An 18368-nucleotide genomic window follows, 5' to 3' on the forward strand; every position below is an offset into this window, starting at 1 on the left:
GGCAGGGTACTACAGACACATGATGTCCACTGTCAGGGAAGAGTATTACAGACACATTCTGTCCACTGTCAGGGCAGTGTATTACAGAAACATTCTGTCCACTGTCAGGGCAGGGTATTACAGACACATTCTGTCCACTGTCAGGGCAGAGTATTACAGACACATTCTGTCCACTGTCAGGGCAGAGTATTACAGACACATTCTGTCCACTGTCAGGGCAGAGTATTACAGACACATTCTGTCCACTGTCAGGGCAGGGTATTACAGACACATTCTGTCCACTGTCAGGGAAGGGTATTACAGACACATTCTGTCCACTGTCAGGGCAGGGTATTACAGACACATTCTGTCCACTGTCAGGGCAGAGTATTACAGACACATTCTGTCCACTGTCAGGGCATAGTATTAAAGACACATTCTGTCCACTGTCAGGGCAGAGTATTACAGACACATTCTGTCCACTGTCAGGGCAGAGTATTACAGACACATTCTGTCCACTGTCAGGGCAGGGTATTACAGACACATTCTGTCCACTGTCAGGGCAGAGTATTACAGACACATGATGTCCACGGTCAGGGCAGGGTATTACAGACACATTCTGTCCAATGTCAGGGCAGAGTATTACAGACACATGATGTCCACGGTCAGGGCAGGGTATTACAGACACATTCTGTCCACTGTCAGGGCAGAGTATTACAGACACATGATGTCCACTGTCAGGGCAGAGTATTACAGACACATTCTGTCCACTGTCAGGGCAGAGTATTACAGACACATTCTGTCCACGGTCAGGGCAGGGTACTACAGACACATGATGTCCACTGTTAGGGCAGAGTATTACAGACAAATGATGTCCACTGTCAGGGCAGAGTATTACAGACACATGATGTCCACTGTCAGGGCAGAGTATTACAGACACATTCTGTCCACTGTCAGGGCAGAGTATTACAGACACATTCTGTCCACTGTCAGGGCAGAGTATTACAGACACATTCTGTCTCTGTCAGGGCAGGGTATTACAGACACATTCTGTCCACTGTCAGGGCAGGGTATTACAGACACATTCTGTCCACTGTCAGGGCAGGGTATTAAAGACACATTCTGTCCACTGTCAGGGCAGAGTATTACAGACACATTCTGTCCACTGTCAGGGCAGAGTATTACAGACACATTCTGTCCACTGTCAGGGCAGAGTATTACAGACACATTCTGTCCACTGTCAGGGCAGAGTATTACAGACACATTCTGTCCACTGTCAGGGCAGAGTATTACAGACACATTCTGTCCACTGTCAGGGCAGAGTATTACAGACACATTCTTTCCACTGTCAGGGCAGGGTATTACAGACACATTCTGTCCACTGTCAGGGCAGAGTATTACAGACACATGATGTCCACTGTCAGGGCAGAGTATTACAGACACATGATGTCCACTGTCAGGGCAGAGTATTACAGACACATGATGTCCACTGTCAGGGCAGAGTATTACAGACACATGATGTCCACGGTCAGGGCAGGGTACTACAGACACATTCTGTCCACTGTCAGGGAAGAGTATTACAGACACATTCTGTCCACTGTCAGGGCAGGGTATTACAGAGACATTCTGTCCACTGTCAGGGCAGAGTATTACAGACACATTCTGTCCACTGTCAGGGCAGAGTATTACAGACACATGTAATGTCCACGGTCAGGGCAGGGTATTACAGACACATTCTGTCCAATGTCAGGGCAGAGTATTACAGACACATGATGTCCACGGTCAGGGCAGGGTATTACAGACACATTCTGTCCACTGTCAGGGCAGAGTATTACAGACACATGATGTCCACTGTCAGGGCAGAGTATTACAGACACATTCTGTCCACTGTCAGGGCAGAGTATTACAGACACATTCTGTCCACGGTCAGGGCAGGGTACTACAGACACATGATGTCCACTGTCAGGGCAGAGTATTACAGACACATGATGTCCACTGTCAGGGCAGAGTATTACAGACACATGATGTCCACTGTCAGGGCAGAGTATTCCACTCTGTCAGGGCAGAGTATTACAGACACATTCTGTCCACTGTCAGGGCAGGGTATTACAGACACATTCTGTCCACTGTCAGGGCAGGGTATTACAGACACATTCTGTCCACTGTCAGGGCAGGGTATTACAGACACATTCTGTCCACTGTCAGGGCAGAGTATTACAGACACATTCTGTCCACTGTCAGGGCAGAGTATTACAGACACATTCTGTCCACTGTCAGGGCAGAGTATTACAGACACATTCTGTCCACTGTCAGGGCAGAGTATTACAGACACATTCTGTCCACTGTCAGGGCAGGGTATTACAGACACATTCTGTCCACTGTCAGGGCAGAGTATTACAGACACATGATGTCCACGGTCAGGGCAGGGTATTACAGACACATTCTGTCCAATGTCAGGGCAGAGTATTACAGACACATGATGTCCACGGTCAGGGCAGGGTATTACAGACACATTCTGTCCACTGTCAGGGCAGAGTATTACAGACACATGATGTCCACTGTCAGGGCAGAGTATTACAGACACATTCTGTCCACTGTCAGGGCAGAGTATTACAGACACATTCTGTCCACTGTCAGGGCAGAGTATTACAGACACATGATGTCCACTGTCAGGGCAGGGTATTACAGACACATGATGTCCACTGTCAGGGCAGAGTATTACAGACACATGATGTCCACGGTCAGGGCAGGGTACTACAGACACATGATGTCCACTGTCAGGGAAGAGTATTACAGACACATTCTGTCCACTGTCAGGGCAGAGTATTACAGACACATTCTGTCCACTGTCAGGGCAGAGTATTACAGACACATTCTGTCCACTGTCAGGGCAGGGTATTACAGACACATTCTGTCCACTGACAGGGCAGAGTATTACAGACACATGATGTCCACTGTCAGGGCAGAGTATTACAGACACATGATGTCCACTGTCAGGGCAGAGTATTACAGACACATTCTGTCCACTGTCAGGGCAGAGTATTACAGACACATGATGTCCACTGTCAGGGCAGAGTATTACAGACACATGATGTCCACTGTCAGGGCAGAGTATTACAGACACATTCTGTCCACTGTCAGGGCAGAGTATTACAGACACATCCTGTCCACTGTCAGGGCAGAGTATTACAGACACATTCTGTCCACTGTCAGGGCAGGGTATTACAGACACATTCTGTCCAATGTCAGGGCAGGGTATTACAGACACATTCTGTCCACTGTCAGGGCAGAGTATTACAGACACATTCTGTCCACGGTCAGGGCAGGGTATTACAGACACATTCTGTCCACTGTCAGGGCAGAGTGTTACAGACACATTCTGTCCACTGTCAGGGCAGAGTATTACAGACACATCCAGTCCACTGTCAGGGCAGAGTATTACAGACACATGATGTCCACGGTCAGGGCAGGGTATTACAGACACATTCTGTCCACGGTCAGGGCAGGGTACTACAGACACATGATGTCCACTGTCAGGGCAGGGTATTACAGACACATTCTGTCCACGGTCAGGGCAGGGTATTACAGACACATTCTGTCCACTGTCAGGGCAGAGTACTACAGACACATTCTGTCCACTGTCAGGGCAGAGTATTACAGACACATTCTGTCCACTGTCAGGGCAGGGTATTACAGACACATTCTGTCCACTGTCAGGGCAGGGTATTACAGACACATTCTGTCCACTGTCAGGGCAGAGTATTACAAACACATTCTGTCCACTGTCAGGGCAGGGTATTACAGACACATGATGTCCAATGTCAGGGCAGGGTATTACAGACACATTCTGTCCACTGTCAGGGCAGAGTATTACAGACACATTCTGTCCACGGTCAGGGCAGGGTATTACAGACACATTCTGTCCACTGTCAGGGCAGAGTATTACAGACAAATCCTGTCCACTGTCAGGGCAGAGTATTACAGACACATGATGTCCACGGTCAGGGCAGGGTATTACAGACACATTCTGTCCACGGTCAGGGCAGGGTACTACAGACACATGATGTCCACTGTCAGGGCAGGGTATTACAGACACATGATGTCCACGGTCAGGGCAGGGTATTACAGACACATTCTGTCCACGGTCAGGGCAGAGTATTACAGACACATGATGTCCACTGTCAGGGCAGAGTATTACAGACACATTCTGTCCACTGTCAGGGCAGAGTATTACAGACACATGATGTCCACTGTCAGGGCAGAGTATTACAGACACATGATGTCCACTGTCAGGGCAGAGTATTACAGACACATTCTGTCCACTGTCAGGGCAGAGTATTACAGACACATCCTGTCCACTGTCAGGGCAGAGTATTACAGACACATTCTGTCCACTGTCAGGGCAGGGTATTACAGACACATGATGTCCAATGTCAGGGCAGGGTATTACAGACACATTCTGTCCACTGTCAGGGCAGAGTATTACAGACACATTCTGTCCACGGTCAGGGCAGGGTATTACAGACACATTCTGTCCACTGTCAGGGCAGAGTATTACAGACACATTCTGTCCACTGTCAGGGCAGAGTATTACAGACACATCCAGTCCACTGTCAGGGCAGAGTATTACAGACACATGATGTCCACGGTCAGGGCAGGGTATTACAGACACATTCTGTGCACGGTCAGGGCAGGGTACTACAGACACATGATGTCCACTGTCAGGGCAGGGTATTACAGACACATTCTGTCCACGGTCAGGGCAGGGTATTACAGACACATTCTGTCCACTGTCAGGGCAGAGTACTACAGACACATTCTGTCCACTGTCAGGGCAGAGTATTACAGACACATTCTGTCCACTGTCAGGGCAGTGTATTACAGACACATTCTGTCCACTGTCAGGGCAGGGTATTACAGACACATTCTGTCCACTGTCAGGGCAGAGTATTACAGACACATTCTGTCCACTGTCAGGGCAGGGTATTACAGACACATGATGTCCAATGTCAGGGCAGGGTTTTACAGACACATTCTGTCCACTGTCAGGGCAGAGTATTACAGACACATTCTGTCCACGGTCAGGGCAGGGTATTACAGACACATTCTGTCCAATGTCAGGGCAGGGTATTACAGACACATTCTGTCCACTGTCAGGGCAGAGTATTACAGACACATCCTGTCCACTGTCAGGGCAGAGTATTACAGACACATGATATCCACGGTCAGGGCAGGGTATTACAGACACATTCTGTCCACGGTCAGGGCAGGGTACTACAGACACATGATGTCCACTGTCAGGGCAGGGTATTACAGACACATGATGTCCACGGTCAGGGCAGGGTATTACAGACACATTCTGTCCACGGTCAGGGCAGGGTACTACAGACACATGATGTCCACTGTCAGGGCAGAGTATTACAGACACATTCTGTCCACTGTCAGGGCAGAGTATTACAGACACATGAAGTCCACGGTCAGGGCAGGGTATTACAGACACATTCTGTCCACTGTCAGGGCAGAGTATTACAGACACATGATGTCCACTGTCAGGGCAGAGTTTTACAGACACATTCTGTCCACTGTCAGGGCAGAGTATTACAGACACATGATGTCCACGGTCAGGGCAAGGTACTACAGACACATGATGTCCACTGTCAGGGCAGAGTATTACAGACACATGATGTCCACTGTCAGGGCAGAGTATTACAGACACATTCTGTCCACTGTCAGGGCAGAGTATTACAGACACATTCTGTCCACTGTCAGGGCAGAGTATTACAGACACATGATGTCCACTGTCAGGGCAGAGTATTACAGACACATGATGTCCACTATCAGGGCAGGGTATTACAGACACATTCTGTCCACTGTCAGGGCAGAGTATTACAGATACATTCTGTCCACTGTCAGGGCAGGGTATTACAGACACATGATGTCCACGGTCAGGGCAGGGTATTACAGACACATTCTGTCCACTGTCAGGGCAGGGTATTACAGACACATTCTGTCCACTGTCAGGGCAGAGTATTACAGACACATGATGTCCACTGTCAGGGCAGAGTTTTACAGACACATTCTGTCCACTGTCAGGGCAGAGTATTACAGACACATGATGTCCACGGTCAGGGCAAGGTACTACAGACACATGATGTCCACTGTCAGGGCAGAGTATTACAGACACATGATGTCCACTGTCAGGGCAGAGTATTACAGACACATTCTGTCCACTGTCAGGGCAGAGTATTACAGACACATTCTGTCCACTGTCAGGGCAGAGTATTACAGACACATGATGTCCACTGTCAGGGCAGAGTATTACAGACACATGATGTCCACTATCAGGGCAGGGTATTACAGACACATTCTGTCCACTGTCAGGGCAGAGTATTACAGATACATTCTGTCCACTGTCAGGGCAGGGTATTACAGACACATGATGTCCACGGTCAGGGCAGGGTATTACAGACACATTCTGTCCACTGTCAGGGCAGGGTATTACAGACACATGATGTCCACTGTCAGGGCAGGGTATTACAGACACATTCTGTCCACTGTCAGGGCAGAGTATTACAGACACATGAAGTCCACGGTCAGGGCAGGGTATTACAGACACATTCTGTCCACTGTCAGGGCAGAGTATTACAGACACATGATGTCCACTGTCAGGGCAGAGTATTACAGACACATTCTGTCCACTGTCAGGGCAGAGTATTACAGACACATGATGTCCACGGTCAGGGCAAGGTACTACAGACACATGATGTCCACTGTCAGGGCAGAGTATTACAGACACATGATGTCCACTGTCAGGGCAGAGTATTACAGACACATTCTGTCCACTGTCAGGGCAGAGTATTACAGATACATTCTGTCCACTGTCAGGGCAGGGTATTACAGACACATGATGTCCACGGTCAGGGCAGGGTATTACAGACACATTCTGTCCACTGTCAGGGCAGGGTATTACAGACACATGATGTCCACTGTCAGGGCAGAGTATTACAGACACATTCTGTCCACTGTCAGGGCAGAGTATTACAGACACATGATGTCCACTGTCAGGGCAGGGTATTACAGACACATTCTGTCCACTGTCAGGGCAGAGTATTACAGACACATTCTGTCCACTGTCAGGGCAGGGTATTACAGACACATGATGTCCACGGTCAGGGCAGGGTATTACAGACACATTCTGTCCACTGTCAGGGCAGGGTATTACAGACACATGATGTCCACTGTCAGGGCAGAATATTACAGACACATTCTGTCCACTGTCAGGGCAGAGTATTACAGACACATCCTGTCCACTGTCAGAGCAGAGTATTACAGACACATGATGTCCACTGTCAGGGCAGAGTACTACAGACACATTCTGTCCACTGTCAGGGCAGAGTATTACAGACACATTCTGTCCACTGTCAGGGCAGGGTATTACAGACACATGATGTCCACTGTCAGGGCAGAGTACTACAGACACATTCTGTCCACTGTCAGGACAGAGTATTACAGACACATTCTGTCCACTGTCAGGGCAGAGTATTACAGACACATTCTGTCCACTGTCAGGGCAGAGTATTACAGACACATGATGTCCACTGTCAGGGCAGAGTATTACAGACACATGATGTCCACGGTCAGGGCAAGGTACTACAGACACATGATGTCCACTGTCAGGGCAGAGTATTACAGACACATGATGTCCACTGTCAGGGCAGAGTATTACAGACACATTCTGTCCACTGTCAGGACAGAGTATTACAGACACATTCTGTCCACTGTCAGGGCAGAGTATTACAGACACATTCTGTCCACTGTCAGGGGAGAGTATTACAGACACATGATGTCCACTGTCAGGGCAGAGTATTACAGACACATGATGTCCACTGTCAGGGCAGAGTACTACAGACACATTCTGTCCACTGTCAGGGCAGGGTATTACAGACACATTCTGTCCACTGTCAGGGCAGAGTATTACAGACACATGATGTCCACTGTCAGGGCAGAGTATTACAGACACATTCTGTCCACTGTCAGGGCAGAGTATTACAGACACATGATGTCCACTGTCAGGGCAGAGTATTACAGACACATTCTGTCCACGGTCAGGGCAGGGTATTACAGACACATTCTGTCCAATGTCAGGGCAGGGTATTACAGACACATTCTGTCCACTGTCAGGGCAGAGTATTACAGACACATCCTGTCCACTGTCAGGGCAGAGTATTACAGACACATGATGTCCACGGTCAGGGCAGGGTATTACAGACACATTCTGTCCACGGTCAGGGCAGGGTACTACAGACACATGATGTCCACTGTCAGGGCAGGGTATTACAGACACATGATGTCCACGGTCAGGGCAGGGTATTACAGACACATTCTGTCCACGGTCAGGGCAGGGTACTACAGACACATGATGTCCACTGTCAGGGCAGAGTATTACAGACACATTCTGTCCACTGTCAGGGCAGAGTATTACAGACACATGAAGTCCACGGTCAGGGCAGGGTATTACAGACACATTCTGTCCACTGTCAGGGCAGAGTATTACAGACACATGATGTCCACTGTCAGGGCAGAGTATTACAGACACATTCTGTCCACTGTCAGGGCAGAGTATTACAGACACATGATGTCCACGGTCAGGGCAAGGTACTACAGACACATGATGTCCACTGTCAGGGCAGAGTATTACAGACACATGATGTCCACTGTCAGGGCAGAGTATTACAGACACATTCTGTCCACTGTCAGGGCAGAGTATTACAGACACATTCTGTCCACTGTCAGGGCAGAGTATTACAGACACATGATGTCCACTGTCAGGGCAGAGTATTACAGACACATGATGTCCACTATCAGGGCAGGGTATTACAGACACATTCTGTCCACTGTCAGGGCAGGGTATTACAGACACATGATGTCCACGGTCAGGGCAGGGTATTACAGACACATTCTGTCCACTGTCAGGGCAGGGTATTACAGACACATGATGTCCACTGTCAGGGCAGGGTATTACAGACACATTCTGTCCACTGTCAGGGCAGAGTATTACAGACACATGATGTCCACTATCAGGGCAGGGTATTACAGACACATTCTGTCCACTGTCAGGGCAGAGTATTACAGACACATGATGTCCACGGTCAGGGCAAGGTACTACAGACACATGATGTCCACTGTCAGGGCAGAGTATTACAGACACATGATGTCCACTGTCAGGGCAGAGTATTACAGACACATTCTGTCCACTGTCAGGGCAGAGTATTACAGACACATTCTGTCCACTGTCAGGGCAGAGTATTACAGACACATGATGTCCACTGTCAGGGCAGAGTATTACAGACACATGATGTCCACTATCAGGGCAGGGTATTACAGACACATTCTGTCCACTGTCAGGGCAGAGTATTACAGATACATTCTGTCCACTGTCAGGGCAGGGTATTACAGACACATGATGTCCACGGTCAGGGCAGGGTATTACAGACACATGATGTCCACTGTCAGGGCAGAGTACTACAGACACATTCTGTCCACTGTCAGGACAGAGTATTACAGACACATTCTGTCCACTGTCAGGGCAGAGTATTACAGACACATTCTGTCCACTGTCAGGGGAGAGTATTACAGACACATGATGTCCACTGTCAGGGCAGAGTATTACAGACACATGATGTCCACTGTCAGGGCAGAGTACTACAGACACATTCTGTCCACTGTCAGGGCAGGGTATTACAGACACATTCTGTCCACTGTCAGGGCAGAGTATTACAGACACATGATGTCCACTGTCAGGGCAGAGTATTACAGACACATTCTGTCCACTGTCAGGGCAGAGTATTACAGACACATGATGTCCACGGTCAGGGCAAGGTACTACAGACACATGATGTCCACTGTCAGGGCAGAGTATTACAGACACATGATGTCCACTGTCAGGGCAGAGTATTACAGACACATTCTGTCCACTGTCAGGGCAGAGTATTACAGACACATTCTGTCCACTGTCAGGGCAGAGTATTACAGACACATGATGTCCACTGTCAGGGCAGAGTATTACAGACACATGATGTCCACTATCAGGGCAGGGTATTACAGACACATTCTGTCCACTGTCAGGGCAGAGTATTACAGATACATTCTGTCCACTGTCAGGGCAGGGTATTACAGACACATGATGTCCACGGTCAGGGCAGGGTATTACAGACACATTCTGTCCACTGTCAGGGCAGGGTATTACAGACACATGATGTCCACTGTCAGGGCAGAGTATTACAGACACATTCTGTCCACTGTCAGGGCAGAGTATTACAGACACATGATGTCCACTGTCAGGGCAGGGTATTACAGACACATTCTGTCCACTGTCAGGGCAGAGTATTACAGACACATTCTGTCCACTGTCAGGGCAGGGTATTACAGACACATGATGTCCACTGTCAGGGCAGAGTATTACAGACACATTCTGTCCACTGTCAGGGCAGAGTATTACAGACACATCCTGTCCACTGTCAGGGCAGAGTATTACAGACACATTCTGTCCACTGTCAGGGCAGGGTATTACAGACACATGATGTCCACTGTCAGGGCAGGGTATTACAGACACATTCTGTCCACTGTCAGGGCAGAGTATTACAGACACATTCTGTCCACTGTCAGGGCAGAGTATTACAGACACATTCTGTCCACTGTCAGGGCAGAGTACTACAGACACATTCTGTCCACTGTCAGGGCAGGGTATTACAGACACATGATGTCCACTGTCAGGGCAGAGTATTACAGACACATGATGTCCACTGTCAGGGCAGAGTATTACAGACACATTCTGTCCACTGTCAGGGCAGAGTATTACAGACACATTCTGTCCACTGTCAGGGCAGAGTATTACAGACACATGATGTCCACTGTCAGGGCAGAGTATTACAGACACATGATGTCCACTATCAGGGCAGGGTATTACAGACACATTCTGTCCACTGTCAGGGCAGAGTATTACAGATACATTCTGTCCACTGTCAGGGCAGGGTATTACAGACACATGATGTCCACGGTCAGGGCAGGGTATTACAGACACATTCTGTCCACTGTCAGGGCAGGGTATTACAGACACATGATGTCCACTGTCAGGGCAGAGTATTACAGACACATTCTGTCCACTGTCAGGGCAGAGTATTACAGACACATGATGTCCACTGTCAGGGCAGGGTATTACAGACACATTCTGTCCACTGTCAGGGCAGAGTATTACAGACACATTCTGTCCACTGTCAGGGCAGGGTATTACAGACACATGATGTCCACTGTCAGGGCAGAGTATTACAGACACATTCTGTCCACTGTCAGGGCAGAGTATTACAGACACATCCTGTCCACTGTCAGGGCAGAGTATTACAGACACATTCTGTCCACTGTCAGGGCAGGGTATTACAGACACATGATGTCCACTGTCAGGGCAGGGTATTACAGACACATTCTGTCCACTGTCAGGGCAGAGTATTACAGACACATTCTGTCCACTGTCAGGGCAGAGTATTACAGACACATTCTGTCCACTGTCAGGGCAGAGTACTACAGACACATTCTGTCCACTGTCAGGGCAGGGTATTACAGACACATGATGTCCACTGTCAGGGCAGAGTACTACAGACACATTCTGTCCACTGTCAGGGCAGAGTACTACAGACACATGATGTCCACTGTCAGGGCAGGGTATTACAGACACATGATGTCCACTGTCAGGGCAGAGTACTACAGACACATTCTGTCCACTGTCAGGACAGAGTATTACAGACACATTCTGTCCACTGTCAGGGCAGAGTATTACAGACACATTCTGTCCACTGTCAGGGGAGAGTATTACAGACACATTCTGTCCACTGTCAGGGGAGAGTATTACAGACACATGATGTCCACTGTCAGGGCAGAGTATTACAGACACATGATGTCCACTGTCAGGGCAGAGTACTACAGACACATTCTGTCCACTGTCAGGGCAGAGTATTACAGACACATTCTGTCCACTGTCAGGGCAGAGTATTACAGACACATTCTGTCCACTGTCAGGGCAGGGTATTACCGACACATGATGTCCACTGTCAGGGCAGAGTACTACAGACACATTCTGTCCACTGTCAGGACAGAGTATTACAGACACATTCTGTCCACTGTCAGGACAGAGTATTACAGACACATTCTGTCCACTGTCAGGGCAGAGTATTACAGACACATGATGTCCACTGTCAGGGCAGAGAAGCCTGGTTGTCAGTGGGCTAAACTGCAAATAGACGTAAAACTTTCAAGCCACTGTAGAAAAAGGCCAAAACATAGGACTCGTATGAATGAGTGGAGAGAAGTGAACAAAGGAGAATGTGATGAGCAGCAGGGTATTGGGATCAATAGTTACTTACTAAGGAGAATGTGATGAGCAGCAGGGTATTGGGTTCAATAGTTACTTACTAAGGAGAATGTGATGAGCAGCAGGGTATTGGGTTCAATAGTTACTTACTAAGGAGAATGTGATGAGCAGCAGGGTATTGGGTTCAATAGTTACTAAGGAGAATGTGATGAGCAGCAGGGTATTGGGTTCAATAGTTACTAAGGAGAATGTGATGAGCAGCAGGGTATTGGGTTCAATAGTTACTAAGGAGAATGTGATGAGCAGCAGGGTATTGGGTTCAATAGTTACTAAGGAAAATGTGATGAGCATCAGGGTATTGGGTTCAACAGTTACTTACAAAGGAGACGCAGGCAGCTAACAACAGGATTCTGACCAGGAGGTCTTCAAACTGCTCCACCACCAGCTCCCATAGGGACTTGCCTACAACACACACACACATACACACTGCCTTCAGAAAGTATTCACACCCTTTGACTTATTCCACATTTTGTGGTGTTACAGCCTTGTTCTAAAATTGATTACATTTAGGTTCTCACCCACCTACACACACCTACACCCACCTACACACAACACCCCATAATAACAAAACTGAAAACATGTTTAGAACTTCTGCCAAATTTACTGAAAAATAAATACATAAATATCTAACTTGCATAAGTATTTACACCCTAGAGTGAATACATGTTAGAATCACCGTTGGTAGTGATTACAGCTGTTGGTCTTTCTGTGTAAGCCGCTAAGTGCTTTCCACACCTGAATTCTTCAAGCTCTGTCAAGTTGATGACAGTAGTTGATCATTGCTAGAAAGCCATTTAAGGCTTGCCATAGATTTTCAAGAAGAGTTAAGTCAAAACTGTAACTAGGCCACTCAGGAACATACAATGTTGTCTCGTTAATCAACTCCAGTGTAAATTTGGCTTTGCGTTTTAGCTTATTGTCCTACTGAAAGGTGAATGTCAGGTTTTCCTCTTGGATTTTTCCTGTGCTTGGCTCTATTCAGTTTCTTTTTATCCTGAAAACTCCCCAGTCCTTACCGATGACAAGCATCCCCATAACATGATGCAGCCACCACCATGCTTGAAAATATGAGAAGTGGTACTCAGTGATGTGTCGTGTTTGCCCCAAATATAACCCTTTATAAATCAGACATGTTCATTTCAGTTTTACTTTAGTGCCTTAATGCAAACAGGATGCATGTTTTTATTCTGTACAGGCTCCCTTCTTTTCACTCTGTCATTTAGGTTAGTATTGTGGAGTAACTACAATGTTGTAGATCCATCCTCAGGAGGAAACTATCACAGCCATTCAACTCTGTAACTGTTTTAAAGTCACCATCGGGCCTCATGGTGATATCCCTGAGCGGTTTCCTTCCTCTCTGGCAACTGAGTCAGGAAGGACGCCTGTTTCTTTGTAGTGCCTGGGTAAGTATAACTATAAAGTATAACTAATAACTTCACCCTGCTCAAAGGGATATTCAATGTCTGCTTTTTAATATTTTTTACCCATCTACCAATGGGTGCCCTTCTTTGTGAGGCGTTGGAAAACCTCCCCTGGCCTTTGTGGTTGAAATTCACTGCTCGACTGGGTGACCTTACGGATAATTGTATGCGTGGGGTACAGAGATGAGGTAGTCATTCAAAAATCATGTTAAACACTATTATTGTAAAATTATTGCAACTTACGTGACTTAAGCAAATTCTTACTTCTGGACTTATTTAGGCTTGCCATAACAAAGGGGTTGCATACTTAATGACTCAAGACATTAACTTTTCATTTTGTATTCATTTGTAAATTTTTTTTTTTTTTACAAAATTATAATAAAAAGTCTAAACAAAATTCCACTTTGACATTATGGGGTATTGTGTGTAGGGCCGTGACACAAAATCTAAATGTAATACATTTTAAATTCTGGCTGTAACAACAAATATGTGGAGAAAGTCAGGATGTGTGACTACTTTCTGAAGGCCCTGTACATATAGTCAAGTCATAAGGCTGTCCGGCTATACATCATCTTGTGACAGATACTGTACCTATAAAAACTCTTAGTCCAGGCCTGAAAGTACATCGTGAGAATTGGAACCACAGAAAAACAGCACTACCCAGCCGTTGATAATATGGGACTTCTATAGGTCTATAGTTCTGTTCAGCCAGTCATTAATCCCTCTTCTACTGACAGTGTATCTACATGGGTGGTGCTTCAAGTCAGTGTGTACTCTGAGGACACACGCACAAACACACACACACACACACACACACACACGATCCTAGGCTAAAGGGCTAATCATCAGCTTGTAAAGGAGGGGGCACTAGAATCTCACTGGACATATCAATATTTACCTTCTTCAGCCGGAAGCTCTGTCAGTGTCACACCACCATCACGCCATCCGTGGAGGAATGGAACGGGGAGATGGATGAAGAACAGCGAGAGAGGGAAGGGGGACAGCGAGAGGGAGGGGGGACAATGAGAGAGAGGAGGAACAGCACAAAGACATGTTAATGATTAACAGATTCATTTAGAACAGGCTTTGAGAAGCTTTTGACGTGTGTAAACATTTCCACTTCATCCCGGAGCAGTTGAGTTTAAATGTATGATTACATATGAAATAAAGGAGGGCTTCTCATGACAGTGTTTCTAAACTAAAGGATTAGTGTGTTGTAACAACTCTGATGATTTAAAACAAATGTTATCCTTCAGCTCTCACCATTATCAGATCTGTGTATGGGGGAGGTGTGGAGGGAGGGGGAGGCGCGGAGGGAGGGGGAGGCGCGGAGGGAGGGGGAGGCGCGGAGGGAGGGGGAGGCGCGGAGGGAGGGGGAGGCGTGGAGGGAGGGGGAGGTGTGGAGGGAGGGGGAGGCGTGGAGGGAGGGGGAGGTGTGGAGGGAGGGGGAGGTGTGGAGGGAGGGGGAGGCGTGGAGGGAGGGGGAGGCGTGGAGGGAGGGGGAGGCGCGGAGGGAGGGGGAGGCGCGGAGGGAGGGGGAGGCGCGGAGGGAGGGGGAGGCGCGGAGGGAGGGGGAGGCGCGGAGGGAGGGGGAGGTGTGGAGGGAGGGAGGGACAGGCAGTACAACACCCACCACAGTGATGAGAACCTCTTTACAGCACATGTCCATCTATACTGGTCAGCATAACACTAAGTCACAGCTCAGGTAATGTGATGTTCTGTGTAGCTTGGTTGGTAAAGCATGGGCCTTACAGAATAGTGTGTTCAATTCCCGGGACCACCCGTACGTAAAATGTATGAACGCATGACTAAGTCACATTGGATAAAAGCACCTGCTAAATTGTATGTATATATATATATATAATTATATAATGAAGTGCTGAACATGCTATAGCAATACACTCCCCTGTCAAGCTAAGACCTCCTGTAAGACTGGTCTATATAACCCTACTGAGATCAGGGCAAAACATTGATATTTGCTAACACAGAAAGCTCTCAATGGCTATAATTTCCAGTCTTACTCTGAAGTCTTGATTGAAATACTGAAATATAAAAGCAGGATGGACCTGTTTGGAAACAAACTACAGTATGACTAAGGCATTGAAGGTTTTACATGGTCATCAAACGTGATCCCACTCAGAGGGCCGAAAAGTAGAGGAACCATGACGTGACTCGCCCGGAGGAGAGCCCTTCCAAAAACAGACACACACCCGCACGCCGGGAAATGAAATGTATTTTTATTTCAGGACCACTAGAATTACACAGAGTTAAGGGCAAGATGAAGCAGGAGAGTAAGGGCAAGAAGAAGCAGGAAGTGGGAGAGTAAGGGCAGGATGAAGCAGGAGAGTAAGGGCAAGAAGAAGCAGGAAGTAAGAGAGTAAGGGCAAGATGAAGTAGGAAGTGGGAGAGTAAGGGCAAGAAGAAGCAGGAAGTGGGAAAGTAAGGGCGAGAAGAAGCAGGATAGTAAGGGCAAGAAGAAGCAGGAAGTGGGAGAGTAAGAGCAAGATGAAGCAGGAAGTGGGAGAGTAAGGGCAGGATGAAGCAGGAGAGTAAGGGCAAGAAGAAGCAGGAAGTGGGAGAGTAGTTGAACAGGCAGTTAACCCACTGCTCCTAGGCCGTCATTGAAAATAAGAATTTGTTCTAGTTAAATAAAGGTAAAATAACGTTTAAAAAAAGGGCAAGATGAAGCAGGAGAGTAAGGGCAAGATGAAGCAGGAATATAACTGTTGTTGTAAAACTGGCCTATAAATAACTAGTGAATGCATTTCAGTCATAGCCCTACTGCTTTCTATTCCTTCTTAGTTCTTAACCAATTATCTCATCATCATCATTCTTGCCTCATCCTCACACACAGTGATCTGTATTATTCATTGTTTAATGAGAATAAAGTATTTCAGCAACATGCATATGGAGGTGCTGGTTCCTGTAGGAGCTCTGAGCTGAACATGGGGGAAACCCCCTTTGAGGACTGTGTACTGTGTCCGAAGTTCCAGAAAACTTTTCCCTGCTCTGCCAGTCTGACATAAGCCCTTTTCCCGGTTAGACAAGTGGGGAGGCAGACTATTGTTTTTATGGCAGACAGGCTGCCTGCAGTTCCTAGTTCTGCTGGTCTGAGCTGGGAAGAGAGCCTTGCTAGCTGGAAGGGAAAGAGGGAGGGAGGACTGGAGGGGTTGAACGGGGTTCCCCAGCCCTCTCTGTGCCAAGGATTTCCTCCTCACTGTAGTCATCTGGGTTACGTCAGCCTCAGCCTGTTCTGGAACATTCCAACTGACTTCACCATGCCTCTATTCTTCTCCACTCTCTCTCTCTCAGGCTCTCAGCTTCTCATTTTCTGCCCTCCTACCAATCATGTGCTCTCCCCCCTGGCTATGAGACAATGAAAACAAAAGCCAGCCTGTTTATACACTACCAGTCCAACCAGAGAGGAACCACTTCCTGGTTACAGTAGCCAACAGAACATAGAGGTTCCATGTCCAAGTACATGGCCAGCAAACCTGAGCTTAGGTAGCATTTGAAATACGTTAGCTGGGCTTGATCAAGCCTGGCACAATGGAATAGTTGCAAAAGTGGAAACCCTGAAAATGCTTCAAGTATTTGAAAGACTTCAAATAGTATTTGAACCCAGGTCTGATGGCCGGTAACAGACAGCCAGGAGAAGCACCAGGAAACGTAACATCCGTCACCACTAGGACATGGGATGTGCTGAGTCAGTAGCTTTCACTACAACGTCCTACCACACACACACACACACACACACACACACACACACCTTTAAAAATTTCTCCTCTGCCTAATGATTAGAGCTGTAACGGTTTCAGACTAAAACTACAGGTCATCATATGGAAAGCACAGCAATAGGGCTAGATTATTGAGGTCCTCTCAGTCTCAACTGCAAATAGGTGGACGTTTTCAAAACAGTTGCCATGACTACTTGGCTTGTGGAAACTACTGGAAAACAGTGTTTCATTGGGTAACGTCGCCAACGCCTGCCGAAAATAACACAAAATAACTGTTAAGCAACGCATTTTAGGACCTTGATACATTCCGACACTACACACTAGGTCTGCATCAAAATTGCACCCTATTCTCAATATAGTGCACTTTTGACCAGCAGAGTAACCCCATAGACTAAATAGCTAAAAAGTTACATTTGACCAGAGCTCCATTAAGGGAATAGGTCAAAATGTGGTTCACAAATTAATTATAGATTTTTTTAACCAGGCAAGTCAGTTAAGAACAAATTCTTACTTTACAACGACTGCCTACCCCGGGCCAAACCCGAACCCGGGCGACGCTGGGCCAATTGTGCGCCGCTCTATGGGACTCTCCAATCACTGCCGGTTGTGATACAGCCTGGAATCGAACCATGCCTTAGATCGCCACTCGGAAGCCCTAATAGGGGGTCACGCACTGGCTCTCTAGGCATCTAACAGCAAGTGCAGCATAGTAACCCCATAGACTAAATAGTTAAAAAGCTAATCTCTGAAACCGAGGGAACTGGTACTGGCTTTTATAGTGGGGTAATAAGCAGGTGGTCAGGAGATGCC

At 47.3% G+C, this 18368-nt stretch overlaps 1 protein-coding gene across 1 annotated transcript in view; it reads right to left on the minus strand.

The window, feature by feature from the left end:
- The window catches only part of LOC139419810 (sarcoplasmic/endoplasmic reticulum calcium ATPase 1-like), a gene marked incomplete at its 5' end in the record, with an annotated part of 46236 nt that extends 31471 nt beyond the window's left edge, over positions 1–14765 (minus strand). The window contains 2 exons of the mRNA XM_071169795.1: positions 12720–12802; positions 14720–14765. Coding sequence (XP_071025896.1) covers positions 12720–12802; positions 14720–14765 — 129 coding nt within the window. The remainder of the gene's footprint in view (positions 1–12719; positions 12803–14719) is intronic.
- Positions 14766–18368: the final 3603 nt, after the last annotated feature.

This window comes from Oncorhynchus clarkii, chromosome 10 (genome assembly GCF_045791955.1).
Source record: "Oncorhynchus clarkii lewisi isolate Uvic-CL-2024 chromosome 10, UVic_Ocla_1.0, whole genome shotgun sequence".
Lineage (NCBI taxonomy): Eukaryota > Metazoa > Chordata > Actinopteri > Salmoniformes > Salmonidae > Oncorhynchus > Oncorhynchus clarkii.